Source organism: Brachyistius frenatus, unplaced genomic scaffold (assembly GCF_029030835.1).
Source record: "Brachyistius frenatus isolate BFR_SWC_R1_liver_20210118 unplaced genomic scaffold, ASM2903083v1 Contig_136, whole genome shotgun sequence".
Lineage (NCBI taxonomy): Eukaryota > Metazoa > Chordata > Actinopteri > Embiotocidae > Brachyistius > Brachyistius frenatus.
This window is the reverse complement of record NW_027210735.1, coordinates 910,194-934,278: the sequence shown is the minus strand read 5'-3', so window position 1 is coordinate 934,278 and position 24,085 is coordinate 910,194. Positions and strand designations below refer to the sequence as shown.

Sequence of the window (24,085 nt, the reverse complement as noted above, 5' to 3'; positions counted from 1 at the left end):
ACAAATCAACATACCACTAATATGCTTGCATCTGTCCTATTATCTTCACCTCAATTCAAGTCACACCAGTAGACTGTAACTTTAATCTTTATTCCAAGTACATTTTAAGATTTCAGATGAATGTTATCAATGAATATGTAGTGCTTTAATGTTTTCTGCTTTTGCAGCTGCTGTTCCTTGTAAAAGACAACTTGGGTGGTGTTTAAGAAGCAGCTTACAACAGGCCAAATGTCATTTAAAAAGTCAAAACAGACATTATTCTCCAACCACTTAAAAACAGACTCTCAAGTTAAATATTAATTATACGTTAATTCAAACTGATTCTTCCCCTACAATTCATGTTTGGCGTTACTGGTCATTGCCCAAAGTTATTATCTGTATAAGAGCAAAGATGTGCAATTAATTCTGCGCTGTAGATGCTTCTGCACAACCAGCTGTACCAACGCTTCCGTCTCTTTTTTCCTCTGCTGAGCAAGGAAATCCTCCCGCAGGCTGAATGCCCCTTGCTACTGACTTTTGTTCTCTCACACTTACCCCACACACTACAAACGTAACATCCTTTTGCGGAGGAAAAAAAAATATATTTCCTCCCACACCTGTTGATGAATTGTTTGTGTGTAGGGCCCAGGCAGGGCAGCAACACGTGTCTTTATACAACTGCGTGAGCCCAAAATAGTAGTTTCCTCACATGAATAGTGCTGAATAGGGAAACCCTTTTCACAAAAAGGCTTGAGGCCAAATTAGAGTAATCGCCATTGACAAACAGAAAATAATTCCCAGTTTGGACAGGAAAGTCATAAGATGCCTCAATGACTGCTGCTGCTGCTGCTGCAGAGGGAAAAAGGGCTGCTTGTGCTTTGTGGCTGGTGGCTGAATGGCGCTGAATTTCTTGCCAGCACAGGCTGCCCCCCCCCATGAACTCATGCAGTTTTATTATACTATGAATAAAGAGGAACAACGTAGGGAGTCATGGTCTGTAAGTACAGTTTCTAAACTATTTCATTTCGATTTGTTTAAGTGGTATTTTTTACAGATGAAAATTATGTAAAAAAAAAAAAAAAAAATTTCCAACAGCAGTGAATACAGACTAAGAATAAAAACAGGGATTGTCATTTAAAAGAGAACCACACACACCGCATTGTAGCTGGGCTTTCAAATAACCAACTTACTAAAACAATTGTCAACTTTTCTTTTGAGAAAATGTCAAGGAAATCTGAGAAATTTAAAGAAAACTATACTGAGTATACTTCTTGTTTGCCTTAAGGCATAAAATTCACAAAATAGTTTTTTTATGAAATCAAAATATAATGCCTTTGTACAATGAGGGTATAACATCTAAGAATGACATGCTAATGAAAGGGAGACAGAAGTGGAGGTAAGTTTTGAAGTGAATGAATACCTTTCTGTGCATGACGCCGTTGCAAATTCTAATTTGTACATGTAATTGTCATTGCAAGGCTGAGAAGTAAGTGCGGTATACAACAGTAATTATTCAGTGACCTTACTGTTCAGAAAAAAATCCACCCTGATATACATGCTCTAGCAAAGAAAACTGCTTGAAATAGATTATAGGATTATTTAGCAATTTTTGAATCAGTGTGTGGCTCAGCTTTTGTTTTGTTCTAATATGAAGCTAATTAAGCTCAATAAATGAAGAGAATATTAAAATATCCTGGTATCAAAAGCCTTGATGGCACTAAAGAAACCTCATGTTTGTTATAAAAAGCTATTTTTTTCATTATGTGCTCCAAAAAACTGAGGGGGTGGATTTTTTTTTTCCAAAAGAGCACTAACTTGACTAAATAGCTGGAGTGACAATTAATTTGATATATGACTGTATTGGGGAGCACCACAGACACAGTTTACATGGAAATTGTATATGCAAGCAGGAGTTCACAGACGTGAGCATATGGCGGTATAATGTAAAGCAGGTCAGATTAAAGAATAACTTAATGAATTAGAAAACAATTTAATGACGACATGGAAATGTACACTTGCATTACTTCAGAAGTGTCGTCGCCAGGCTGCTCAGTCCTGACCTTCTCCATTGTTGCATTACGCCTAATTTAGAGCAAGCAAATTGCAATGTGATGAATGACAAAGACTGTATTGATGCGAGGTCAGAAGAAATGCAAAGTGGGAGATAATGACAGAGAAAAAGAGACTGAAGGCACTTAACCACTTAGATTTCAGCTAGTATAACATAATTCAGTGCTGACCTAAAACATATAGCTATGAATGCTCACAATAGCTTTCACATAACACAACATACAAAGGAGTGACAGTTCAAGGCATTATTTATGGACATGAATTTCACACAGAACAATGTTATGTTCCTCAGATAGTAGAGTTGTTTCTATTGATCTCTCAGGATGCGAACATGACAATGAGATACACAGTACAGTACAATGTTAACTGTTGCACTAAAGTGCTGATTGAAAGGCTGTGTTGGTTAAATGATCTGTGGTCAGACGGCAGGAAGAAAAGTACCTGATATCTTCAATTGGAGAGATTCAGCCTTAAAACCAACAACTTAGCTTAGCACCATTGTTAATCAGAGTGTTGAATGTAAAGTCGTGTGGAGAGTTCTGTAAATGACAAAAACACAACAGAGTTGTGCGATGGACGAAAAAAACTGAGGAGTACAACTCACCTGATTTCTTTTTGAGTTAAACATTGTGGCAGGCAGATGACTTGCCTTGTAAAAATTTGCTTAAAGCTTTGCTTAATGCTTAACACAAGCACCTAGAGTTTTAAAATGCTCTTTACATGATGATTGAATAAATGTCACAGAGGAAGCACTAGAATATTTTCTAACAGGGGAAAACAGCTGCAAGAGTTCACCCCGGTGCTTTGGAAAGTCACAGCAAGTATTACTGCTACGGTGTATTTACTGGTTTGATTCCTTTCATAATGAAATGTCCTGCTTGTCGCATATGATATAAAATGAAAAGCAATGTCTGTCTCCTTGACAAAAGCACCAAAAAAAAAAAAATAGAAAGCTTTTAGCAGCAAACTCAAGACTTTTAGAGTGTTAATTGCAAGTGGAGGTACTTTAAGAGCCCAACTGGTAAGATAGCTTTGAGAAAGTGAGAGGTGGTTTTAGAGCCACAATAGAGTAAAATTTAAGCTTACAGAAAAATTGTCATGAAAAATCCACCTGTGCACCTCCATACACTGAAAGGGCATTTACATAAATATCTTAAAGTCTTATGTGGTTTATTTGTCATGTGGCTAATGATAAAAAAAAAAATTAAAAAAAATTGGGGCTTATTCAACTGTTTCATGAAATGAAATGTTTCCTTGCAAGAGCATTATGCCACCGCAGGTGTCTTTTCCTTTATTCTAACTGATGCTGTCTTCTATAATTTCTATTAAACCTGTGAAATTAATTTCACAGGTTCATACTGCTAAACTGCCTCTGTCTGCGCCTCAGGCCTCTGCACCGTCCTGTCCTCTTATCTCTGAACCACATCTAACAAAAACAATCTCTAATAACTAATGTCTGCTTTGCAGGAAATATTCTGAATGTCCTGTAATGTAATGGCCAATATAAGTCAAGAAGTTAAGGCTGGCAAAACAGTTTGAAATGGAGATTCAACACAAATCTTTGTGATAAGTGGCCTGCAAGAGTAACAAACCATCTAAGGTGCAAACACTTTTATGTATAAAACTATCCTGAGCCTGTCTCAGTTGTGTTTTGCCACTTTACTCAGTTTTATATGATTCACAAAATGCTGCGCTTGATGTGTCTGTCTGGCTGCCAGCTCCTTTCCACTCAAATCCCTTCATGTGTGCTCAGATGAAATGAGCTACATGATAAGAGGAGTAGGTAAATTCCCATCCCTGCATCGTCTTCTACAAAATTTAAATTAGTACTTAAGTAACTGTTTGGAACGATGTGACGGCCAAGACAGGTGTGGAGGAATTTAAATTTTAAATGGGTCAAACTACATGGAAGTGAGTAGTTGGGCATATCAGAGGTGGATGTGAACCACATTCAGTAAATGAGGAAGTGAGAGTATACCTAATTACAGTGACGGACAACTATGTGGCAACAAATGCTTGCTTGACATCCTCTGATTAGTTCTTGTTTTAGCTGAAACCACGGAAGAAGAGGATGTCTGGGTCCTGGGGGGGAGAAAAGGAGGATGAAGATGAGGTGAAGTCCAGAGATACAGATGAAGTGAAGTGACGGCATGCGGGAGGAATGACTCAATCACCCACTGGCTGCATGCTACCAGAGGTCAGACAGCATGCAGAGGAGATGAAAAGACAGATCAGAATGAACAAAAAAAAATGATGTGACATTGTGGTTTAAAAAAGAAAAGGGCCATTAATGGTTGAGGGGCCACTGAGACGGCAAAACCTCCACAGCCAGTTATCAGCAATTCGATCTCAATGCAGTCCAATGCCAGACAAGCGCAAGCTGAGAAAAGGCTGCACAGGTAGAAAGGAAAAGACTTTTCTGTGACTCAGATTGATACAGTTTCAGAGTAAAGATCAATAGTTGGTCTTAGACAGCGGAGTAATAAAGACAAATTACTGGTATAGATTGACAGAAGACAGCGATGAAGGTATGGAGCAAACACTGTATGCTTTTTGAAACCTTTCAAAAATAACAAAAAGAAAACCTTTAAAATTGTGTTTTTAACCTCCGTCCAAAACTCCGTCTCGTTTTTAAGAGTGTATTGATGAGCTCTGAATGCTGCAAGGCTTGTTCAGACATCAATGATCACTTTTGAGGCCATACTTTGTGGTAAATAAACCATCAAGTGTTTCGGTGTAGGCATCTACTTGTAACCATTGCGCTACTTTCCTACTAGTTATCCTATTTGTCATATGTCATCATGTATTTAGAGACTTCAACCTTACTGTTACTGCAAGTAAGAGTGTAAGGAAAAAGAAAAGAGTGGTTAAAACTGAAGCACGAGACGGCAATGTAACCTTACTTTGAAGCCCATGGGTCAAATCCTAAAAATGCAGGATCCTACATTTCGGAAACTTTTATTTCATTGAATCTTTTGTCACACTACCCCTGCCAAAGGGACAACAGTTGTTGTTTTTTTAAACTCCACGCTTCCAGTTGGCAGCGAGCCGAGCCAAACCTGATGACATCTTCAGTGTCTTAAAGTGCAATACTCCTGATGGTCGCTAGGTGCTGACCCCCCCCCCCCTCACATCCCCCGACCCACCCATTCAAAAAAACATCAAGATCTCACATGAAATACTAAGTCAATGTATTTTTTTCCACAAGTCAATATGAGATCGTTAGCTAAACTAAGTCTGATATGTGTGATGGTGCTCATTTGGAGCATAATGGAGTCGATATTAGGTTTCAAAGAGAGACGGGTTTGGGGCATGATTGGCTTGATTGACATGCTGTTTGGTCGAGGCAGGCCAGGAGCGTCATTCGCCGACGAACACCAGTGACATGTTTTGATTCAGCCGTGATAAAACGTTGGCAAATTTTATCGTCATTTGTCGTCAGTTTTTGGTTCGGCGTAATCGTGGTCCGTTACTTAAATGTACTAGCAGATCCCCAAAAGATCAATTCTGATATCCATTTCGAAAAGTAAATGTTTTTCTATTTTCTTCATAGTCTCCACTTGTAATAAACTTCAAATGCAATATAGCGATTAATACAATGTGCACAATGTACCTCGCCTGTTAGCTAACCTACCGACGATGCCGGTCGCTTTACCTACGAGTCCTTTCTTTATATCCAACAAAAGACATTATTCAACTGTTTACACAGGCTGAAAAGTTCTCTCGATCTCAAGGCAAGCAAGTTTTACTAAAAAAAAAAAAAAGATAACTTGTGTTTGCCTGTTACTCAACAGCTTGTCTGTATCCTTCAGGTTTAACAAATGTGTTGAACGCGAGCAGGCTTCCTTTTCCCTGCTGTTGTTAATAAGTTGGCGTTTCATCAGTTGGAGGCTGAGCGTGTGCATCCTCATGTAGGTGCACAAATCCATACAAAACTATCTGACAATCAAACGGGCAACGTACAAGGAGACTGTTAGTTCACATTCAAAAATAGCCTTCAAGTTGAATAAAAAGCATCCTCACATCAACCAACTGGTCGACTGCAAGACTATGATGTTGTACTGAAAGACGTTCCAGTTATTTTGTCAATGCCCTGTAGCTGTGACAAACAACTAGTCAGCCACTTGCCAGACGAGTTATTCTGAGTTGGTTTTTGTTTTTTTTCCCCCCCTTCCATCACAATGAAGTATGGATACGAGTGGTGGGGATAGTGGGCAGCTGTCAACAAATTCCACAGCTTCCCGCCACCACTGATCAATCAGTTCCATATCTGGACCACAACAGCGCCGACCCGCTGGCTAGACCTGACATTAATCCTAAATCTTCCCGTCAGTGTGGAGGATTGACGGGACACAACGTGGCGGTGGGAGCGAACGCTGATCCGGGCTCTGACAAGGAAAGGTGCTGATGCTAATGAGTGTATCTGTGGCTCTTTAACGAACCCACACGATTTGATGTCCTAATTTACAACGAGCTGTGTCTCAGGGGTGCGGGATAATGAGCTGGACCGGGTTTCCCAGGGCAGGAGCTTGTGTAACCCATCTCATGCAGGGGACACTCACTCCCACCGAGCGTGAGTGAGAGACAGACGCATCGATGAGGGAGCTGGGAAGGACATGTTCCCCGTCTGCAGGAGAGAGGAGGGTGTGAGGGAGGGAGGCGGGGAGGTGGGCTACATGTCACCCCCGCTTGATATGATTGTTTGTACACACCAATCGCCGAATCGCTGCGTCCAAGTGAGAAAAGCTTGTGTTCTCTGTGACAAACTGACCTCGGGCAACGAGAGCACCCACAGAACGAGGAAATGGAGAAGGAAGGCATGGCGGGTAGGGGAGGAGAAGACGAAGCTTAAACGCTGTTCGATTTGATCCCGATAGAGACGTCTTGTCCATAAAACACCCATCTGTTCTTTTGTTTCTCCGCGGTTAGCTCATAATCAACATTTTTCTTCATTTTTACAGAGCAACCCTGAAAAAAAGCAAAGCAAAAAAAAAAAAAATCTGGCTCCTAGTGCACTCAGACGCAAATTAACAAATGTGGAGCTCGGTGACCTCAGTGCAGAGACCATCCACACAGAGTATGCAGTGTGCCCTACCACCCCCACCTCTTACTGCTGCGTCTGCATGGCTGCATTAGTCAAGCTCAAATGGGTTTTTCCGCCATGAGAAGCAGAGCATGACATGCGCTCAACAATGGCAGGCAGATGACGAGCCAGCTCCATTTGATGATGGCCTCTGCCGACGCGGCCTCTTTTTTTTTTTGATGTGGAGGAATACAAGAGCAGCGTGATTCATTATGGGTGCACAGGTGGCCCGAGATCTAATGAGTCACATTTGGTGCCGTTCGAATGTGCAAATATCCTCAAAGAGGGACGTGCATGCTGAAAAATGAGCTCGTCTCGAGACTCTTTCTCTGTTTAGTGAGGACGTGGTAGCTGTTTTTACTAATATCAAATATAATACAATGCTAAATAACAAACAGAGGAACTTAAAAGAGCATCCCGATGGGTTACCACAACCCGAACTCAAAGCTACGGGGACAATTACTTAACAGGAAATATTTGGACTATAAATCTGTGACAAGTGTGCAGCAAGATTTGATCTATTTCAGCAGGAAATTGTGTCTTCACACTTTAAAAGTCCAGAATTAAATGCTGTTACTTTAATGATCTAAAATCTGTCATCAATAATCATTGAACATAAAATAAAAAAAAAACACATGGCTGTCTTGATCAATTAACTTTAAGAAAACAGTTTGCAACAGTGAGAATTCCTCTGATGGTGTTTCCAATCAGTCTTGGCTATTAACACTGCCCCCCTCTGGCTAGCTGGTTGTCTGATTAGGATGTTTTTGCATTGATTAGTTAGAAATTAAGTACAAAGACAAATCTGTGGCAGAGGAAAACTAGAAACACGTTTTATCAAACAACAAATTCCCACTATTCTATCCCAAATGGGTTCAAGACGTATATGAATGCATTTTAAGCAATATTTTAAAAGTGACATCAGTGTTGTTAAAAAGTCTAACCTTGCTTCAGTTTTTTTTTTTAATATTTCACAAAATTATACCCTAAAAATAACTTGTTTTAGCTACTCGTCAATTCATCACAGGAATCACAACAATCCAAATTGTACCTGATCTATTAACTGCTCGCCACTGAGCACCATTTGAACGTTTGACCTTCTAGCACGGCTCATGACATTATGTTGACATTTGAAGTAATCCCTCCCACGGTTCGTAATCCCAGTGGCCGTGGACCGCCGTGACCCATCCCCTGAACTCGAGCCCCGTACATGCTCTCACCACACACTGGCAGGAAAAAAAAAAAAAAAAAGGCAGGGAGACAAACACAAGTCTGATACTCAGACCAGTCAACAACACCCCTCGTGCGCTCGAGAGCTGACGGGACTCGTAACATGCGTCGACGAAAAGGCTCGTTAATTATCAAACACAAACTGAAGCATTAAGTTACCGGCTGGCACCGAATATGTAAGGATGCAGCACCATTACATTTTAGTCAAGAGCTCAGCATCAAATATTCCTGGAAAATAAATACCAGGTTATGTTTGAAGAACCCAGAAGGTTATTCAACAACGTGTACAGCTGTTTAGGCTATTTATAGAATCCACAAAAACGCTTCTAACATCTGGATGAAAACGTATTCTGTCTGGTGCACAGTAAAAAAAAAAAAAAGAAAAAAGATTCATTTAAATTATACCTCTTTTCTTTCCTTCCAAGTGACTTCATGTTCCAACAGACTGGATCTGACTAATTTTTCTGATATTAAAGAGAGTTGTTCTTGATCTTCCAGGCAGCCTTCACTGTTTCAATAGAAACACCGCTAGTTATGTAATTCTCTGTATTTTACCTGTCACGGTCACAGAAAGTTTCACTTGGACAACAGGGCACGACAGATAAAAAGCGATGAAATGAGAGGTACAAGATGACAACCCATTTATTTAGTAATACATTCTGCAAACTAGAAATTTTATTCAAACTTCAAAGGCTAAAAAATGAAAGAAAGGAGGGAAAGAAGGGGAGAAAATTTAAGGAGCAGGGAGAAAAATGCATCTATTCACAAGCAAGGAATGCAATTTGTTCAATCGACAACACAAATAGTACAATTTAGTTCAGGGAACAAAGCTTTTTTAAACATTTCTTTTTTTTTTCTGCCATTCCTTTGGAGCTAGAACATAATACAAAATATACAGTTATTGAACTTTGTAAAATCACTCACAGAGGCCTCCGAGAAGCATTTGAATCAACATTGACAATACTTAACTACAGCACTCTAAAGCTATTCTTGAATGTAATCATAAATAGAGCAGACATGAATGTATGTATGCACATTTTGAATGCTTACGAGGTTAAACACTTGCATTTGTTAAAAGTATGACATCGTCTGCAGTGGAAATTAAATAAGCTTTCAAGACCCAGATTGGAAATGGTAACATGGAAGAAAAAAGAAAAAGAAAATAGCCTACAAACCAGCGACGGCTGAAAAGTTGTACCTTGTTGACAACCATGACAAAGTCACTTCGTTGATAGCTTAAGTACCTTAAATTGGACAAAGTTTTGTAATCTGTACAAGTGTAATGACAGCAGCATTACTCCTCTCATAGTGTTTTGTTGGACAAGTACTTTAGGGGGCAACATGAGATTGGGTAAGGCAAATCGGTGAGCTTATTTATGAGCTGAAAAAGGTCAGCAAAGTGAGGCTCGGGTCGTCCACTAAGGGGACCAGTGAGCCGCCACTGCTGAGGGTCACACAGTAAGACGCCACAACTGAGGTACATCAATATGTACAAGAGGGCGCAAGCATTTAAAATCTCTTCAACTTTTTGCCAGGTAGTCCTCCGTACAAGAATATACAGGACGTTTTCCAGGCAACCAAAGGTAACTCTGTAAATAGCTTTTATAATATTTTTTTTTCTACAATAACAATTTTCTGAAAAAAAAAATTAAAAAAAAATAGCTGATTATACAGATGATCAGTGCATATGACTATTGTCATTTAGCCACACTTATTTTCTCACACATCTCACATTTCTGAAACCCTGAACTCTCAATACAATTAAAGATATGAGCTAAGTGAGCATCACACAAGTGGAACAAGTAGGTGAAATTACACGGGTGAGCGTCTGAGGGCGTTGTTTGGGGTGGGGTGGGGTGGGGTGGGGTCGGGGTAGAGAGGGCAGCTTATAGGACAAGGCCAATAGTGTTCCTAGTTAATAAAACAAGTTGCCATTTACAGTAGCTTCTTAAATCATTACTTGTTTTGTTAACATCAGCACAATTCAGTCAAACACTGTACATGAGCGTAACCTTATCCCATTCAAATAGATCAGTGTTGAAATAATAGGGAAGAACCATAAGAAAACGGCTCTCGTTAAAGTGAACTGCTTAACAAAAGACAAAAAAAAAAAAATCTTCCTATGAAGGTTATGAGGTATTTCAGTTAATGAAAAATTCAAACAATATATGCTTGGGATCGTTGTTTGTTCAGATATGGGGAAAAAGTAACAGGGAAGTGATGGAAATTATACATAATCATACAAGGACAAATCCTAGTCAAGCCACTGTCAGTATCTGCTCACATTCCAGCTACAGCAATTCTCAATATTAGAAGGTTAATTTCTACAATTCTCACTGTGGAATATGTCTATAGTAGAAATGAATAATTCATCAGCGTCATTCAAGAGCCGCGTCACGATTTCTACGGTAAAATGTGGGACAATCCAGGGGCATGAGGTTGTCAACTGCCTGTTTGTTGTCAACTACAATTTACAAGCGAAGCAGAGAAAAATAAATAGCTTACAGATAAAATATAAACTGCTTCGCTAAATTAAACAAAAGAAGCATTTTCACATACATTTCTTTCCTCAAACACACTAAATAAATTAATTGGCTTGAAGTGTTTGACATAATGTGAGCACAGTAGGTTTACAAGTATTAGGTAAGTACTGTGGTAGAAATACAATATTGTGATGTTAAACCAAAAGATTCTAATTAAAAGACATTATCACTGTTTAGTTTTTGTTGTTGTTGTTGCTATTTGTTTTTTTAGGGAGAAAGGGAATTTAGCGAAACCATATTATCATGCAAACACAAGGAAATCAATTTTCCTATTTGACATGTTTACAGCTTCGAGTCATTTAGTAAATCTGATGACTGGTTAAAGGTACCTTATGGAGTCTCTACTGTAAATAGACCGGTTACATTCAATGCTTCTTTGCAAAATGCATTTTGCTATAAGGCCTATCATACTTTTCCATAACACAACATTTTTTATGGGCTTTTGGGGGGCTTTCTACATCATCTTCCATTCATACAGTGCTGTAATGGTTCTTTGGCACTCTTGAGCCACGTTACCATGACACCACCTGTTGATATGCACATTACTGCCCCCTGCAGTCAACAGAAGTACATTACGTCACCCCGTGTGCTTGTTTCGCACGTTTCGTTCTAGTGAGTGCACACATCCAGTGTGGGATTACTCATCAGAACATTTATCAACAACATCAATGGTCAAAAACTCCACAGAGTACCTTTAAAAGCCAACAAAGGGGAACTAAACATGTCTAAATAAAGTTAGTCTCTAATAGCTTTTATCTTTCGCAGTTTTATAGCCATGGTGACTTTGTGATGCACTTTGCAAAATCTTTGGCATTTTTGCCACAAAATCATATTAGAAAGCAGCTAATTTAGGATTTTAGTCAACATTGGTCTGTTTTGTTAACGATTAAATAATTAGCTCCCCATTCCAAATATAAATGGGGTGAAATAGTTAGGATTGTCATTTTGATAAATCAAGAATTTAGTACATTATTACTCTGTATTACACAAGTGAAACTGTTCAAATTGTCAGTGTTGATCACAGGAACACCAAAGTGATTAGAGGGAAACCTTTGCCTGCCAAAACACCAACATTAAACTAACTATCTTGAGACACACCAGAAGCACATTTTGTCCATGGCAAAAAACTAACTCAAGCGACATGATTTATTCCTTGAAAATTTAAGTCAAAAATATATACATACATTAATTTCCAACAATGCAAGATGAGAAAAAAATTGGCAGAAAATAAATCTGAAATAAAAAACCCTTTCTCTTCAAGAAATATATCGACTGTGTGGGCTAAATACGGATTTACTCAGTGACTATCTTTTCAGAGGGGAAATTAACGAAGAGAGGGGGGGGGTTAACCCACAGATCATACACTATAGCAGCAAACTGTATTGTGCTGTGGTTTGCGGTGCCGTGGGGGAGGGTTTCAAGCTTAAGCAAACCTGATGGGAATAAAAAGGTGCTATTCAACCATGAGAACTTACTGCAGTAAGCGGATTTGTTCTTGGTTTGAATATCAAAAATAAAGACCATGTGAAAAAGAAATAGCTCGCAAGTTTTACAACCAACAGTTTCTTCTATATTCATGTTGATTTTTGTCTAAAATATTCAGTGCTTTAACTGTTCACATCAGTCAAATCATCAAATGTTAAATGCAGAAGCTAAAATCCATCTGTACCACATAAAAAAAACGGAATCTCATGGAAAAAAAAAACTTGGCATAGGCTGTCATAAAGCTGCAAAATGTGATCAAAAATTATATGGCACCCACAGTGGTCACTGGTGTCGATGTATGTTTAGAGAAAGATATTTAAATTTGACACAAGAGATGTGTAAAACTAGTCAACACCCGACTAGCTGCCAAATATTGTACACCATCGATAAATTGAACTGCTTGTGTCATCTCAGGGTACATTGAAGTCGTTATATAGCTTGCAGTTGTTCAAATAGATTAACAGTGTGTAAACTCTGTTATCCGAAGATGTGTGGAAGTCGTGAAAGCCTATGTTGTGTTGATATGAAACACTGCCTGAAAAAAAAAAATAAAGCTGACAATGGGTTAAGCGTGGGGAGAGCAATTCCCTTAAACTCAAGCCTGGTTTGTTGTCTGAACCACTTTAGCAAATTGAAATTAGAGTTGCACAAACAGATCTGCCTTCCCACTAACACACGTGCGCACATACATACACACAAGCACCCACGCACGCTTGCAAGTATCTATTTGCACAGACAAACATGTTAACCTGGGACTCATCATCAGATACCTCGCAGAAATGAAAAAAAAAGAAAGAAAAAAAAGATTTTTTCTTTTCTTTTCACTTCATACTTTCAAAATGATTGAGAAACACCTTCCCGTTATTATTTGAGCATGTAAAGGAAACCACTTACAAAAGTAAAATACAATAATAATAATAAAAAAATTAAAAAAAAAGCACAGGGAAAAAATAATTAGGATTTAAATGGTTTGATATAGAGAGCTTACTGTGCTGTCAACTATACAATTTACCCGTTTCTTAAAGGAGCATAGACTAACTAAAAAAAATAAAAATAAAAGAACTAAAAAAATAAAAGCGCAGAGACATTGTGCCTGGAGGACAAGCGGTAATATTCACTGAATAGACATTTGTTAGAATTCCAGAAGAGCAGGAAAAGGCAGATAGTGCATAAAAGATTCTCTTTTTCCATTTCTTTCATTTTTTAACTTAAAATCAAGCTGCATTAAATACAGGCTGTTTGTACAGGACAATTGCACTTCACAAAAACAGAAATATACAAACACACACAAGGAAATGTGAATCAAATTAATTACAGCAAAAAAAACAAAAACAAAAACAAAAAAAAAAAAGAATCTTACTACTGAAGCCGATTATTTAACAAAAAAAAGAAAGAAAACCTTGTGGACTCACTTGTTATGGGTTACTTTAGAGGAGAATATTAAGGTGGGTGAACATAAAGGGGAGACAAGACGGTGGGGATCCTGAACTCCAGAGTGGACTGGTGCTGCACTATTCCAGGTTTGTGTGCATGCAACTCCTCTTCCTCCTCCTCTTCCTCCGCCTCCTCCTCCCATGAAATTCCCTTCTTAGAAACCAAAAGCTCAGAGTGACGGAGAGACAGACTGCTGAGCTGAGCTGCTGTGGGTCTTGAGAGGATGGTGGTTTGTAAACTCTATGCTGTGTTAGTGGTAGGAGGTTGTGTTACCACATGTCGTCTGTGGACGCAGAGTCCTTGACAAGAGAGGAGAGGAAGGAAGGAAAAAAACCCTTCAGACTCTGGCTCTATATCACGAGATCTCCATCAGGAGCTGCACAGGTTTAAGCATGTATGATACAAACTGACATAATACAAAAATCTTCCATAGAGACATTTCAGTAACACCCCCCCCCCAAACATCTGAGGATTTTGTATATGCTACACATAATCTGATGATAAGAAGAAGAAATAATAATAATAATAATAATTTTAGTGCCTCAGTCAAACAGAAAAACTAACAATAGTAATTTATACTGTACATCAAACCAAGTCTACTGATCAGCAGTCAACTTACATTCATACTCGTGACATAATAACAGAGCAGTTATATTTTGATACATAATGTGTCTTTTAAAGAAATGGGAGTTTAACAACTGAAAACAATTTGTAAGTCACAGAACATTTTGCACAATAAATATCTGTACAGTTGAGCTTTGTTTACCAGTTTGTCACACTGATTACGAACACCTAAAGAACTAGATACTACTTTCAAATACCACACAATAATTGGCCAATGATCAAACAAACAATACGGAAAAACTATGTGGGCAAATCGGCACAACAGATTTCTAACCACCAGAGAGGCAAAATACACAAATATGCCAACACTAATAAATCTGCGAGAGAGGAAGCTCCACTTTGTAACAACACTGTACAAAAGAGGGAGGCAAGTTTCTGTAGTTTCAGGAACTCCAACTGAGTCTCCTATCAAGCTCATCTTCTCACGTCAATGTCGGGAGCTGCAGTCTCCCAATTTAAGTCATATTAAACCTGCCAATAATCTTTCTGAATTGATATTTGAATCTGCTCATCACCTGGTTTTTCAATGTTTTTAATGAATACTGCTTATCTTCAGCTTTTCTATTTATACTGAGAACAAGTCGCGCTTTATCTTACCTCATTTGAGGTTGTACATTGTGCCTTAATTTATATAAATATAATTTTCTTATCTGCGCTGATACAGGCAGATACCTTTTGTTAAAAGCACTTGGATTTGGAGCAACAAATTTGATCGGGAATGTTTACAAATGCTGTGATGTTACCAAGTAACAAAGAGTGAGCTGTCTGCAAACAGTCCGGCTGCTAGTAGGACAAACTAGTGATCACCAATGCACAATATGTCTATATTTTCAGTAAACATCTATATATTATAGTGCAGTATTAGGTCTAAATAAAGCAAATAAATATGCATGTTTGTTTTGTCATCGGTAGAGCTGTGCTGCCTTAAATTTTTTTAAAAACCTGAAGGTTTCTCTGCACTCTGACATTTTAAAATGTAGTAATGTACACTGCTTTTGTTGTATGTAACTTGTTTTTAAATGTGGTTTATAAAAAAATTAATCTAAAAAAACCTTAGAATTTCAGTTAAGAAATAAAAGTTTGAGTTACATCTAATGCAACAAAATATGTGTATGAACAGACAAGTATAGTTGGTGATGTGTTATTGTCTTGTCAAAGTTAGCATGTTATATCTATCCATTTCTTTATGAATAAAATGTATTGTTTGTGTATTATTGATATTACTCTCCAAAATATTTTCATTGTGCTTTAAAAAAATAATAATTCTGTAACTGTAACTTAATAAAAACAGACAAAACTGTCGAACGTGTCAGAGCATGACAAAGATGTCGAGACAGATTTAAAAAGCAGGAGGATATTTCCATTTAAAATTCAATTTAGTGATGGTTATTTAGAAAGCTTGCCCACACAATCCGGCCATGAGGTATACCTTCTACCTTCTCTTCCATCATTGTGCTGTTTGTTGTGGACCACAACGTAGAAAACAGCCCATCTAAATCCAAGAAAATAGCTTTGCCAGTTGTTGTTAAATGTGATTATTTCTGGTTCAGACATGATCATTTTCCCTTTGAGAGGTCATATAAAATACCTACCATAGAGTCGCCAAGGTTGGTCACAGATTACATACAAAGCAACAGAAGATGTGTTCAGCTGCTAATTGCCACCTAAAACTGGATGCATTCATGTGATCTTGACTACACCACACAACCTTTCTTGAAGGTTTTAGTTACACAGTGTGCTTTTACACAATACAGACCCGTGTCAGAATGAGCTGAAGTTAACAAACCTTTCTACTTTTAGTTTAGAATTGGACCATTAGTTTTTACAGACAGGCGTCTTCATAGGCGAGTAAATTTGACACTTTTGTACTTGTCAAATATTACATGATAATATGAGGGCCCTGTCTGAAGCATTAAGAGACTGAATGAGCTTGATGGATACATACACAGACGGATCTTAAACAATTTGTAAAGTGCTGAAATTGTACAGACCGCAGCAGGCTTGATTACTAAAACTTTAGAAAGAAACAATAATGGGGCGGTTGTCTATCCAAACAGAGAAACCAGGCAAGACAAACAGGTCGGACCATGGACACAAGCACTCAAGACAAAGCAACAGATGAGAGCTAGCATGACAAATGTCACTACAGGAACTGATAAAAACACAAAAACAAAACGGCATCAAATCGGTTTGAAACGAAGGCATGTGAAGACAGAGCAGAAGGGGGGGGGGGGAAGTAATGAGGTAATGACCACAGAGCTTCTCAGTCACAATGCTAAGTGATTTTATGCATATTTCTGTAGGGATCATGTGGCTGGTTTTTTTTTTCTTTTCTGTATCTCCAGCTAACAAGAGTATTAGAAATAAATGGGGCCAAATGTAGGCAACGTCTTAATGAGAATCTTACACAGAAACACTAACTTAAGGTCAGACAATCATCCGGAGTGACGTTGGACAGTCTGATTGCCACCGAAAGAAAACAGGGGGAGGAAATTCAGGGGAGACTTCATTTTTTTCTATTATTGCTCATATAAATGTCAAAATGGCCATAAAAAAAACAGTATACTGTATGTGCTTGTATGGAGAGACACGCATACACACACACGCACTCATACTCAAACACACAGAGCAACACAACCCGATACTATAGGCACTTGGTATGCAGTTTGATCAGAAAGAATATTACAGATTAAATAGCGCACTTTTATGGATGGTCAGTTGGAAAAAGGATCGCGTATGCTTTAAATCAAAGAAGAGCAACAGCGATTGTTCCTTAAAGCTGCCGTATAGCGGAGGACGGTTAAACATACATGAACGTCGGTTACCTTCAAGCCTTTATCGAATGAGCTCACTGACACACTGATTAAGCCCATTGACACCAGTTGAATCTCTGTATTTAAAAAGGGTTTCAAAATCTGGTGTCTGGTCAGATGGATCCATACTGGGTCGCTCTATTGGCAAAGCATGCGCACCAGAGTCTTCCACTGGCCAAGCTATCTTACTTACGGTTTAGCCCTATGCTAACTTAAAAGGGGATCAAATAATTCATTTGTGCAGCTGTTCCATAGATCCAAATGTTACATCGGACTGAATTAATCAAATCTTGGTGGTGACACAAGTCTTTTTACAGGGGTTGTGATGCTGAAAACAGTTTATCCATCGTTTTACAATCACTACAGCAGCAACAGAGTTGGCTACCACGGAGTTGATGACTTGGGCGTGTCAGCAGTGTTTCTGGAATTACTATGACTGGCAGAAGGCCACTGCAGGTTTAATATAAGAGAAAAAAAGTAATCTGCATACGTGTCTTCAACCGACGATATTCAGTTTGATTGAAGCTCAAACCAAATACTAGTGCTGTGAAAAGACAGTCACATTGCACTAGTGTGGTACAGAATTTTCTTCTCACTCCAAAGGGTAAATATATTAATAAAATACTGTATGACATTTCTATTCGTCACTCTGAAAACATTTGCAAACATTTTTTAGAAGTCAATTTCTCTTTCTACATGGAAAGCTTTGTGTAGGCTGGTTGCAACAAAAAAAAACAAAAAATCTGAATTTATTAAATTTTGTATTGAAATTGCATCACATAATACGAACAAGTCTTTCTGAGGCTTTCTTAATTTCCAAGTTAACTCCGTGTGTGAAAGCAATTTTGAAAAGTCCAACTTTATACAAAACTGAAACCAAATGCCATTTTTTAAAGTCGAGGACAAGATGACACGAACAATTATAATGTGGCCGACGCGGTGAGCTTATCTGATGATATTTTAAAAGGTTGATATCTCGGTGGACATAGGCAAAAGCTCCGTGGTCTACTTGTACACAAAGAACTGATGAGCAACGTTCCCTTTGAACCGGTATGTAAAAGTCTAGAAGTTTTATTACGAAAAAAACATCCGACAATTTCAATTATTAGCTCTTTTTTGATTTAAGAAGAAGTTATGAGTGAAATCAACTCGCGCAATTGTGGTCTTTGGTCAAAAATTTACGAAAATATTGTGTGAAATTATTAGATACTAGAATACTTAAACTAGTGAAGTTTCACTAGAATAAAATCCTTTTGCGCTGGCGTCGCAGGCAAAGAGACACCTAGACGGGTCACTGTCCTTGCAGAGTCCGTATTTAATTAGATTTTTTTTAAGATTGCATTTTGAAAAATCGCAATTGTCAACGAGCCTGTTTTCTTGTTTTATCATGCTGAATACTGATGACGTGCATTAGATTAGCTGGTCACTCGTCAAAACCATGCATTCTCCAATCAAAGCATACCTTCAGGGAGTTAAAGCCCAGCTGGATACTTACTGTGTCATCACTTCGGTAGGGGTTGAGTTTGTTGTACACCGCTTCAATAACACTTCGTCTGAGGGGGGAGGGTGGGGGGTAAAAATATCAAGCGTGAGCGCGTAAATAATGAAAAAAGAAACCCAGTAATTAAAGTGACAATCACTGCGGGAGAGAAAAACTTGTCATTGTGACAATGAGGTTGTCATTTATTCTAACCATGAAGCTGACTTACTTGCTTGCCAGCTCTCCACCAGGAGGGAGGTTAGGGATGCTCTCCGATGCTAACGTCCGCATAACATGTACCAAATCAGGAACACCTTCATCCCCCTGCTTTTTGATGATCTCTGTAAAAAAACAAAGAAACAAAATCATGATTTTTAAGCATTTTGAAATGATGTACAAGGAGCTTCTGAGAAAATCTGATCGATATGTGCGATGATATTGTCTAAAGCGTGTGTATCTATGTACATAAAGGATTTAAAACAAATATTGTGATTAAAACTTCCCTCACTTACAGGTCAATATTATCTTGTTTAGACTGAAGCATAAATGTTTGAGTAGGGTGGGATCTCTTTAATACTTGGAAGCCAATTAATGCTTTCCACATATGCGTGGATCAGCGTGGCTGCCCAAATCCATAATTTCCACCAAAAAAAAAAAAAAAAAAAATCTAAATTTTTGATGACGCACGCTGCCAACATATCAATTGCGTATGGAACAAAATGTATGTTTACTTGAGGAGAGTCTGTGCAATTAGCTTCTCTGTTCAACACCTTTATAATTTCAATATTAATAGAGTTTAAGGACACAGATTGTGTAAAACTCCTGATGAAACAACTTACCATGAATATGGCACAATAACTTTTATTTTGTTTAAATTGTTTGCAATCAAAATTAATAATCAAAACTTTTTCAGTATTTTGTCATATCGGCAAGAATATCGCAAAAATACCCAGATATATCGTGATATTATTTTAGGGCCATATCGCCCACCCCTAACGTGAGATTAGATGCAAATAGAAGAAACATGGAAAGACTATAACGACTGTTAAAAAAAAAAAAAAAAGACAAAAATGAGGTGCAGTGCAGACTCTGCCAGGTAAAGCTCGCCAATCGCAATTCTACAACTGTGCACATTAATTTATGAGCCAACACCGAGTAGTAGGTCCACATCCACAAATCAACACTCAGTTGCTAGTTTTGTCATCAGACAAGTAAGTTTAATGTTAACATGCAGCGCAAACGACGGCCCTCGTCTCACAGATGATAGCTAAAGACATGCTTCTAATCAGCTTTGTCTAAGGAAAGGGTTTTAACAGTTTGATAGCATTTGTTGAACCCCAGTTTACGGCGTGAGCGAGTCTCTCTCTCTCTCTGCATATGTGTGTTTACGTGCAGTAGGTAAGAGGGTACAACGGTCAAAAGGTTCCCCACGAGTAATTTTCCCTGAAAGAAAGTAGGTCCACGTACCTTCTACTCTGCCCTCCAGATATTTGTCCAGCTCGGCCTCTCGTTTCACTGCTTCTGGAGATATCTTTGGGGCCCCGGGAAAGCAGATTAACACGACACTCATATTGTCCCGGCTTCCCTGTGAAAAATTAAGAATAAACACAGAAGTCATGTAAACCAATCATGATGCCAAACAGTGTGAAAAAGAAAAAAAACTTCAGTATAGGTTTTGTGGACATGTCATACCTTGTACAAGCAGGTGTCCACAATTTCATTGCTGACTTTTTCAAGGTCATCTGTAACCTCTAGCCTTGACCTCACAAAGTCACAGAGTTCTTCATTGGCCATGACATCCCAGATGCCATCACAAGCTAGTATAATGAATTCATCTTCCCCCTCGCATCGCTCTATTGCATAAACTTCAGGCTCTGGAGAAACAAGCTGCTCTGTTGGGCCTTTTCCATGTACACACTTGTAGTCGAAGTCTCCCAGAGCCCGAGACACAGCTAGGGACCCGTTAACTCGTTGGATCATGACTGAGCCGCCGGCATTCTGGATCCTTTCCTTCTCCAGTGGGTTGCTGGGTTTGTGATCCTGCGTGAAGAAATGCACAGCTCCGCCCCGGCTGAGGAGCCCCCGCGAGTCGCCACAGTTGATAAAGTAGATATGGCTTGGAGAAATCATCACACCAACCGCAGTGGAGCCACTGCGGTCCACACCGTGCTTCTTCTCAGAGATGGTTCGCATGTGTTCATCAATCTGCAAGAATCCTGTGCGGATCCCAGTCTTCACGCTGTCCACGGAGGTGTCCTCCTGGAGAGCGCTCTGGAAGTCTGAGTTGCTGGTGATGTGCTCCAGCAGATGCTCACAGCAGTATTTAGCCACCTGAGAGCCAGCGTGCCCGTCATAAACAGCAAAGAACGACCAGAGGTCGAGACTGTGAGGCAGACCAATCACCGCCGTGTGTGCATCTTCCATCTCAACCCGCCAACCCTGCATGCTGCTCAGCCCATACCTGAGGTCGTTACCCTCGCCGTGGGAGTTGTATTTTTCCATCTTTGGTTTGTCCAGAAAAGCACCCATCGTGTCCCTTAAAAAACAGCCTGTAACGCAAAATAAGAGACAAATCAGTTGACAAGAAATTGCAGAAATTTCCTTCTTCCATCAAAGCCAATAGTTTGAAAACCCCGGCGATATTCAGATTAGAGTTAAGCCGCCAAGCGCACGAGAATACATCTGAAACCTTCTGTAGAAAGGTAAATTAAAAGAAGGACACGCTTATTATTAAACTGGGTTCAAAAAAACCAAAACATTCAGCACGCCTTTCATCCATTCGTGGGGGAAAAAAAAAAAAATGTGGTAAATGATTAGCATCTATGGAGTTGAGTTCAGGCCCCATGCTCCTGTCTAAAAATAGTAGACCTGCGTGCTTCATATTAGGAAGTGTGGATCAAATTGAAACGCCTTCCTCAACTCCCCGAGTTTAACATTCAATTCAAAAAGGATTACGACTTAAAAACAATAATAAGTTTTTCGTATTTCCAACAATCGAGCCACCAAAACAAAACAAACCCTCCGGGGAGTTGAACGTGGGTGTTCCTGCTGTCGTCACCGACCGACCCAAGTTTTTAAACACGAAATCTCGTCCAACACAAACAACGAGATCATAGTTTACGTGGTAAAACTGAAAACAACAACAACCCTGTTCGTTCGTTGTTGTTGTTGTTGTTTTTTTTGCGGTTGGATTCACAAGACACAAAAAAAAACACCAAAAAAAAAGTTAGCCAGACTAATAAAAACACAAACCCTCCCGGAGCCTCGAGTCGAGGGCCTTGACCCTCGCAGCTAACTTTGACAGGCCTCCTCCTCCTCCTCCTCCTCCTCAACACGACACGCTTCCGTCATTTACTTTTATTTGTATTTATTTGTATTTTATTTTATTTTATTTTGGAGGCAAAGCGAAGCCGTCGGCCTTGCTAATGTTGCTACGATAGCATCGTTCACAGCTAGCTGCTCCTCGACAAAAGCTGCTGGCTTTAAAAAATAAATAAATAAATAAATTAAATTAAATTTTTTAAAAAGTAAACAACGTCCGACTTACCGAATAACACACACACACACACACACACGCGCGCGCACGCACACACACACACACGGAGATATATACCGGTTGACAGCAACGGGAGCTGCGACAGGTGACAAGAACCGTACTTTGGCCGCAGCTCGCACCAGACCAGCCGGGAACACCGACGAAAACTTGGGGAGGAGGAGGAGGAGGAGGAGGTGGAGGAGGAGGTTGTTTGCGGCGGTTTAGCTAGGCTAGGTTAGCCTAGCAACGAGCAATCGTCACTCGAGACTCAGCTGCGTGTAAGTTGAGCAAATGCCGCGGTCCCTCTTTTGCATTTACATTATCTCAGCTGGCGAGCTAAAGGATATTCTTACGGATTTTCGAGCTCAAGCCAGTCGAGGGAGGAGGCGGTCGGTTGGCTGGTCGGTTGGAGGGGGGGGGGAGAAGCTGAAACGTCTGCCCCAGCCTCTCCGCTTGACAGCTTGACAGCTAAGCGTTAGCTTCTGGTGGAGCCACAAGAGCCAGAGGACCCGGATGTTACAGGTTGCGTATTCGAAAAACATGACATCATTATTTTAAAGAGTTGTGGCTGCGCGCGCCGCATCGCCCGAACTGAACCGAACCGAACCGCGCGCAGGGAAATGCGTCTGCAAAGATGTTTTGTCACACAAGTTAATGTGTGCGGTGCAATGCAAAAATTAATCCAAAGAATTAAAATTCAAGATTAAAAACTATGAATAAATGGAAAACTAAAATGAAGTGAGATCCGGGCTAGACAAGGCCAATGATATATAAAGAAATGTGAAAGGATCGTTTGCAAATAGAAATTGCATTACATTTTTTTTCTTTTGTTGTTTCTAGCAAAAGGAGCAGAAGCACAATTTCAGACATTTTGAAGTCATTTAGAGTCCAAGCGGGTGTGAGATTCTTCGGCTTCTTCACTTTCAGCTAATGTTTCCTTGTTTAAATTAGAAAACATAATTTATTAGCTCTTCAGTGGGTAATTTTATATAATAGAAAGGTGTAAAACATGTATATATTCCCCCAAAATAAATTTGCATAAGCCAATTATAAGGCTTATACTAAAAACAAAGGAAAATTGGAGTAAATTGATGCTGCGCTGTTGTGTCAACAAATATCCCACAAAACATTACAAGTCTGTTTTGTCAACTGAAGATAGTAAATATGAGACGACATGTGCTTTACAGACTTAATGCCAATTCCTAAATTAGGTTTGACGTAAACATTTAGTTTTTAAAGTGCTGAATGCACTACTGCAACATTAGGTTGCAATAATGCAGTAATTAGGGCCCGAGCACCGATGGTGCGAAAGCCCTGTTGTTATCCAAGTGATTATTATGATTCTCCGTAAACAACTGCATTTTTGAAGGCTTTATCATATTCAATATTTTGGCGATTCGCACATGTTGTACTTTAACAAACTCCTCCTTCAGATTTTGTCGGACCGACTTGAAATTGAGTCTGTGCCCTCTTGACATGTTTGGAATTAAAAGTTATCAGAAGAATTTGTTTTCGGCGAGCGGTGTGCCCGTGGCGTAGTGGCCAAAAAGTGACCCAAAAGTCATGCTATCGCATGTCATCCAAAATATGATATAAACTTGCATGTTGTTCAAAAAATGACTGGCATTTTCAAAGTCAAAATTGATTTATTATTTTTTGTTTAAGTCATGACAAAGGTGGGGCTCAAACTCCAAACCTTCTAGCTGAGAGGCATCAGTGGTAACCACTGCACCACCAACCCTCCCAGGAGTCAAACAGCATTGTGACAAATCTTTAGCTCACTGCAACCTATAACTCCACCGTCCACAA

At 39.3% G+C, this 24,085-nt stretch overlaps 1 protein-coding gene across 3 annotated transcripts; it reads right to left on the bottom strand.

Annotated features, from left to right (window-relative positions):
* Positions 1-837: 837 nt before the first annotated feature.
* Positions 838-22,769, bottom strand: ppm1aa (protein phosphatase, Mg2+/Mn2+ dependent, 1Aa). Of its 3 annotated transcripts, none has more exons than XM_069714874.1 (6): positions 22,341-22,769; positions 20,434-21,277; positions 20,209-20,326; positions 18,971-19,082; positions 18,757-18,814; positions 838-4,131 (listed from the first exon to the last, which is right to left on the bottom strand). In XM_069714874.1, exons 2-6 carry the CDS (start codon positions 21,268-21,270, stop codon positions 4,096-4,098), a joined length of 1,161 nt encoding a protein of 386 aa, XP_069570975.1. In that variant the 5' UTR covers positions 21,271-21,277; positions 22,341-22,769; the 3' UTR covers positions 838-4,095. The 3 variants fall into 3 exon arrangements, with proteins under 3 accessions (XP_069570975.1, XP_069570977.1, XP_069570978.1); XM_069714876.1 differs by lacking the exon at positions 838-4,131 and adding an exon at positions 8,987-14,123; XM_069714877.1 differs by lacking the exon at positions 838-4,131 and adding an exon at positions 14,132-16,600.
* Between the last annotated feature and the right edge of the window lie 1,316 nt (positions 22,770-24,085).

Coding starts and splice junctions, on each gene's coding strand:
- ppm1aa (XM_069714874.1), bottom strand. CDS start 21,270: ATGGGTGCTTTTCTGGACAAACCAAAGATGGAAAAATACAACTCCCAC. Junction 18,815..18,970: donor GGTGGAGAGCTGGCAAGCAA/GTAAGTCAGCTT, acceptor CTCCCCCCTCAG/ACGAAGTGTTATTGAAGCGG. Junction 4,132..18,756: donor CCTACCGAAGTGATGACACA/GTAAGTATCCAG, acceptor TCTCCCCCCCAG/GACCCAGACATCCTCTTCTT.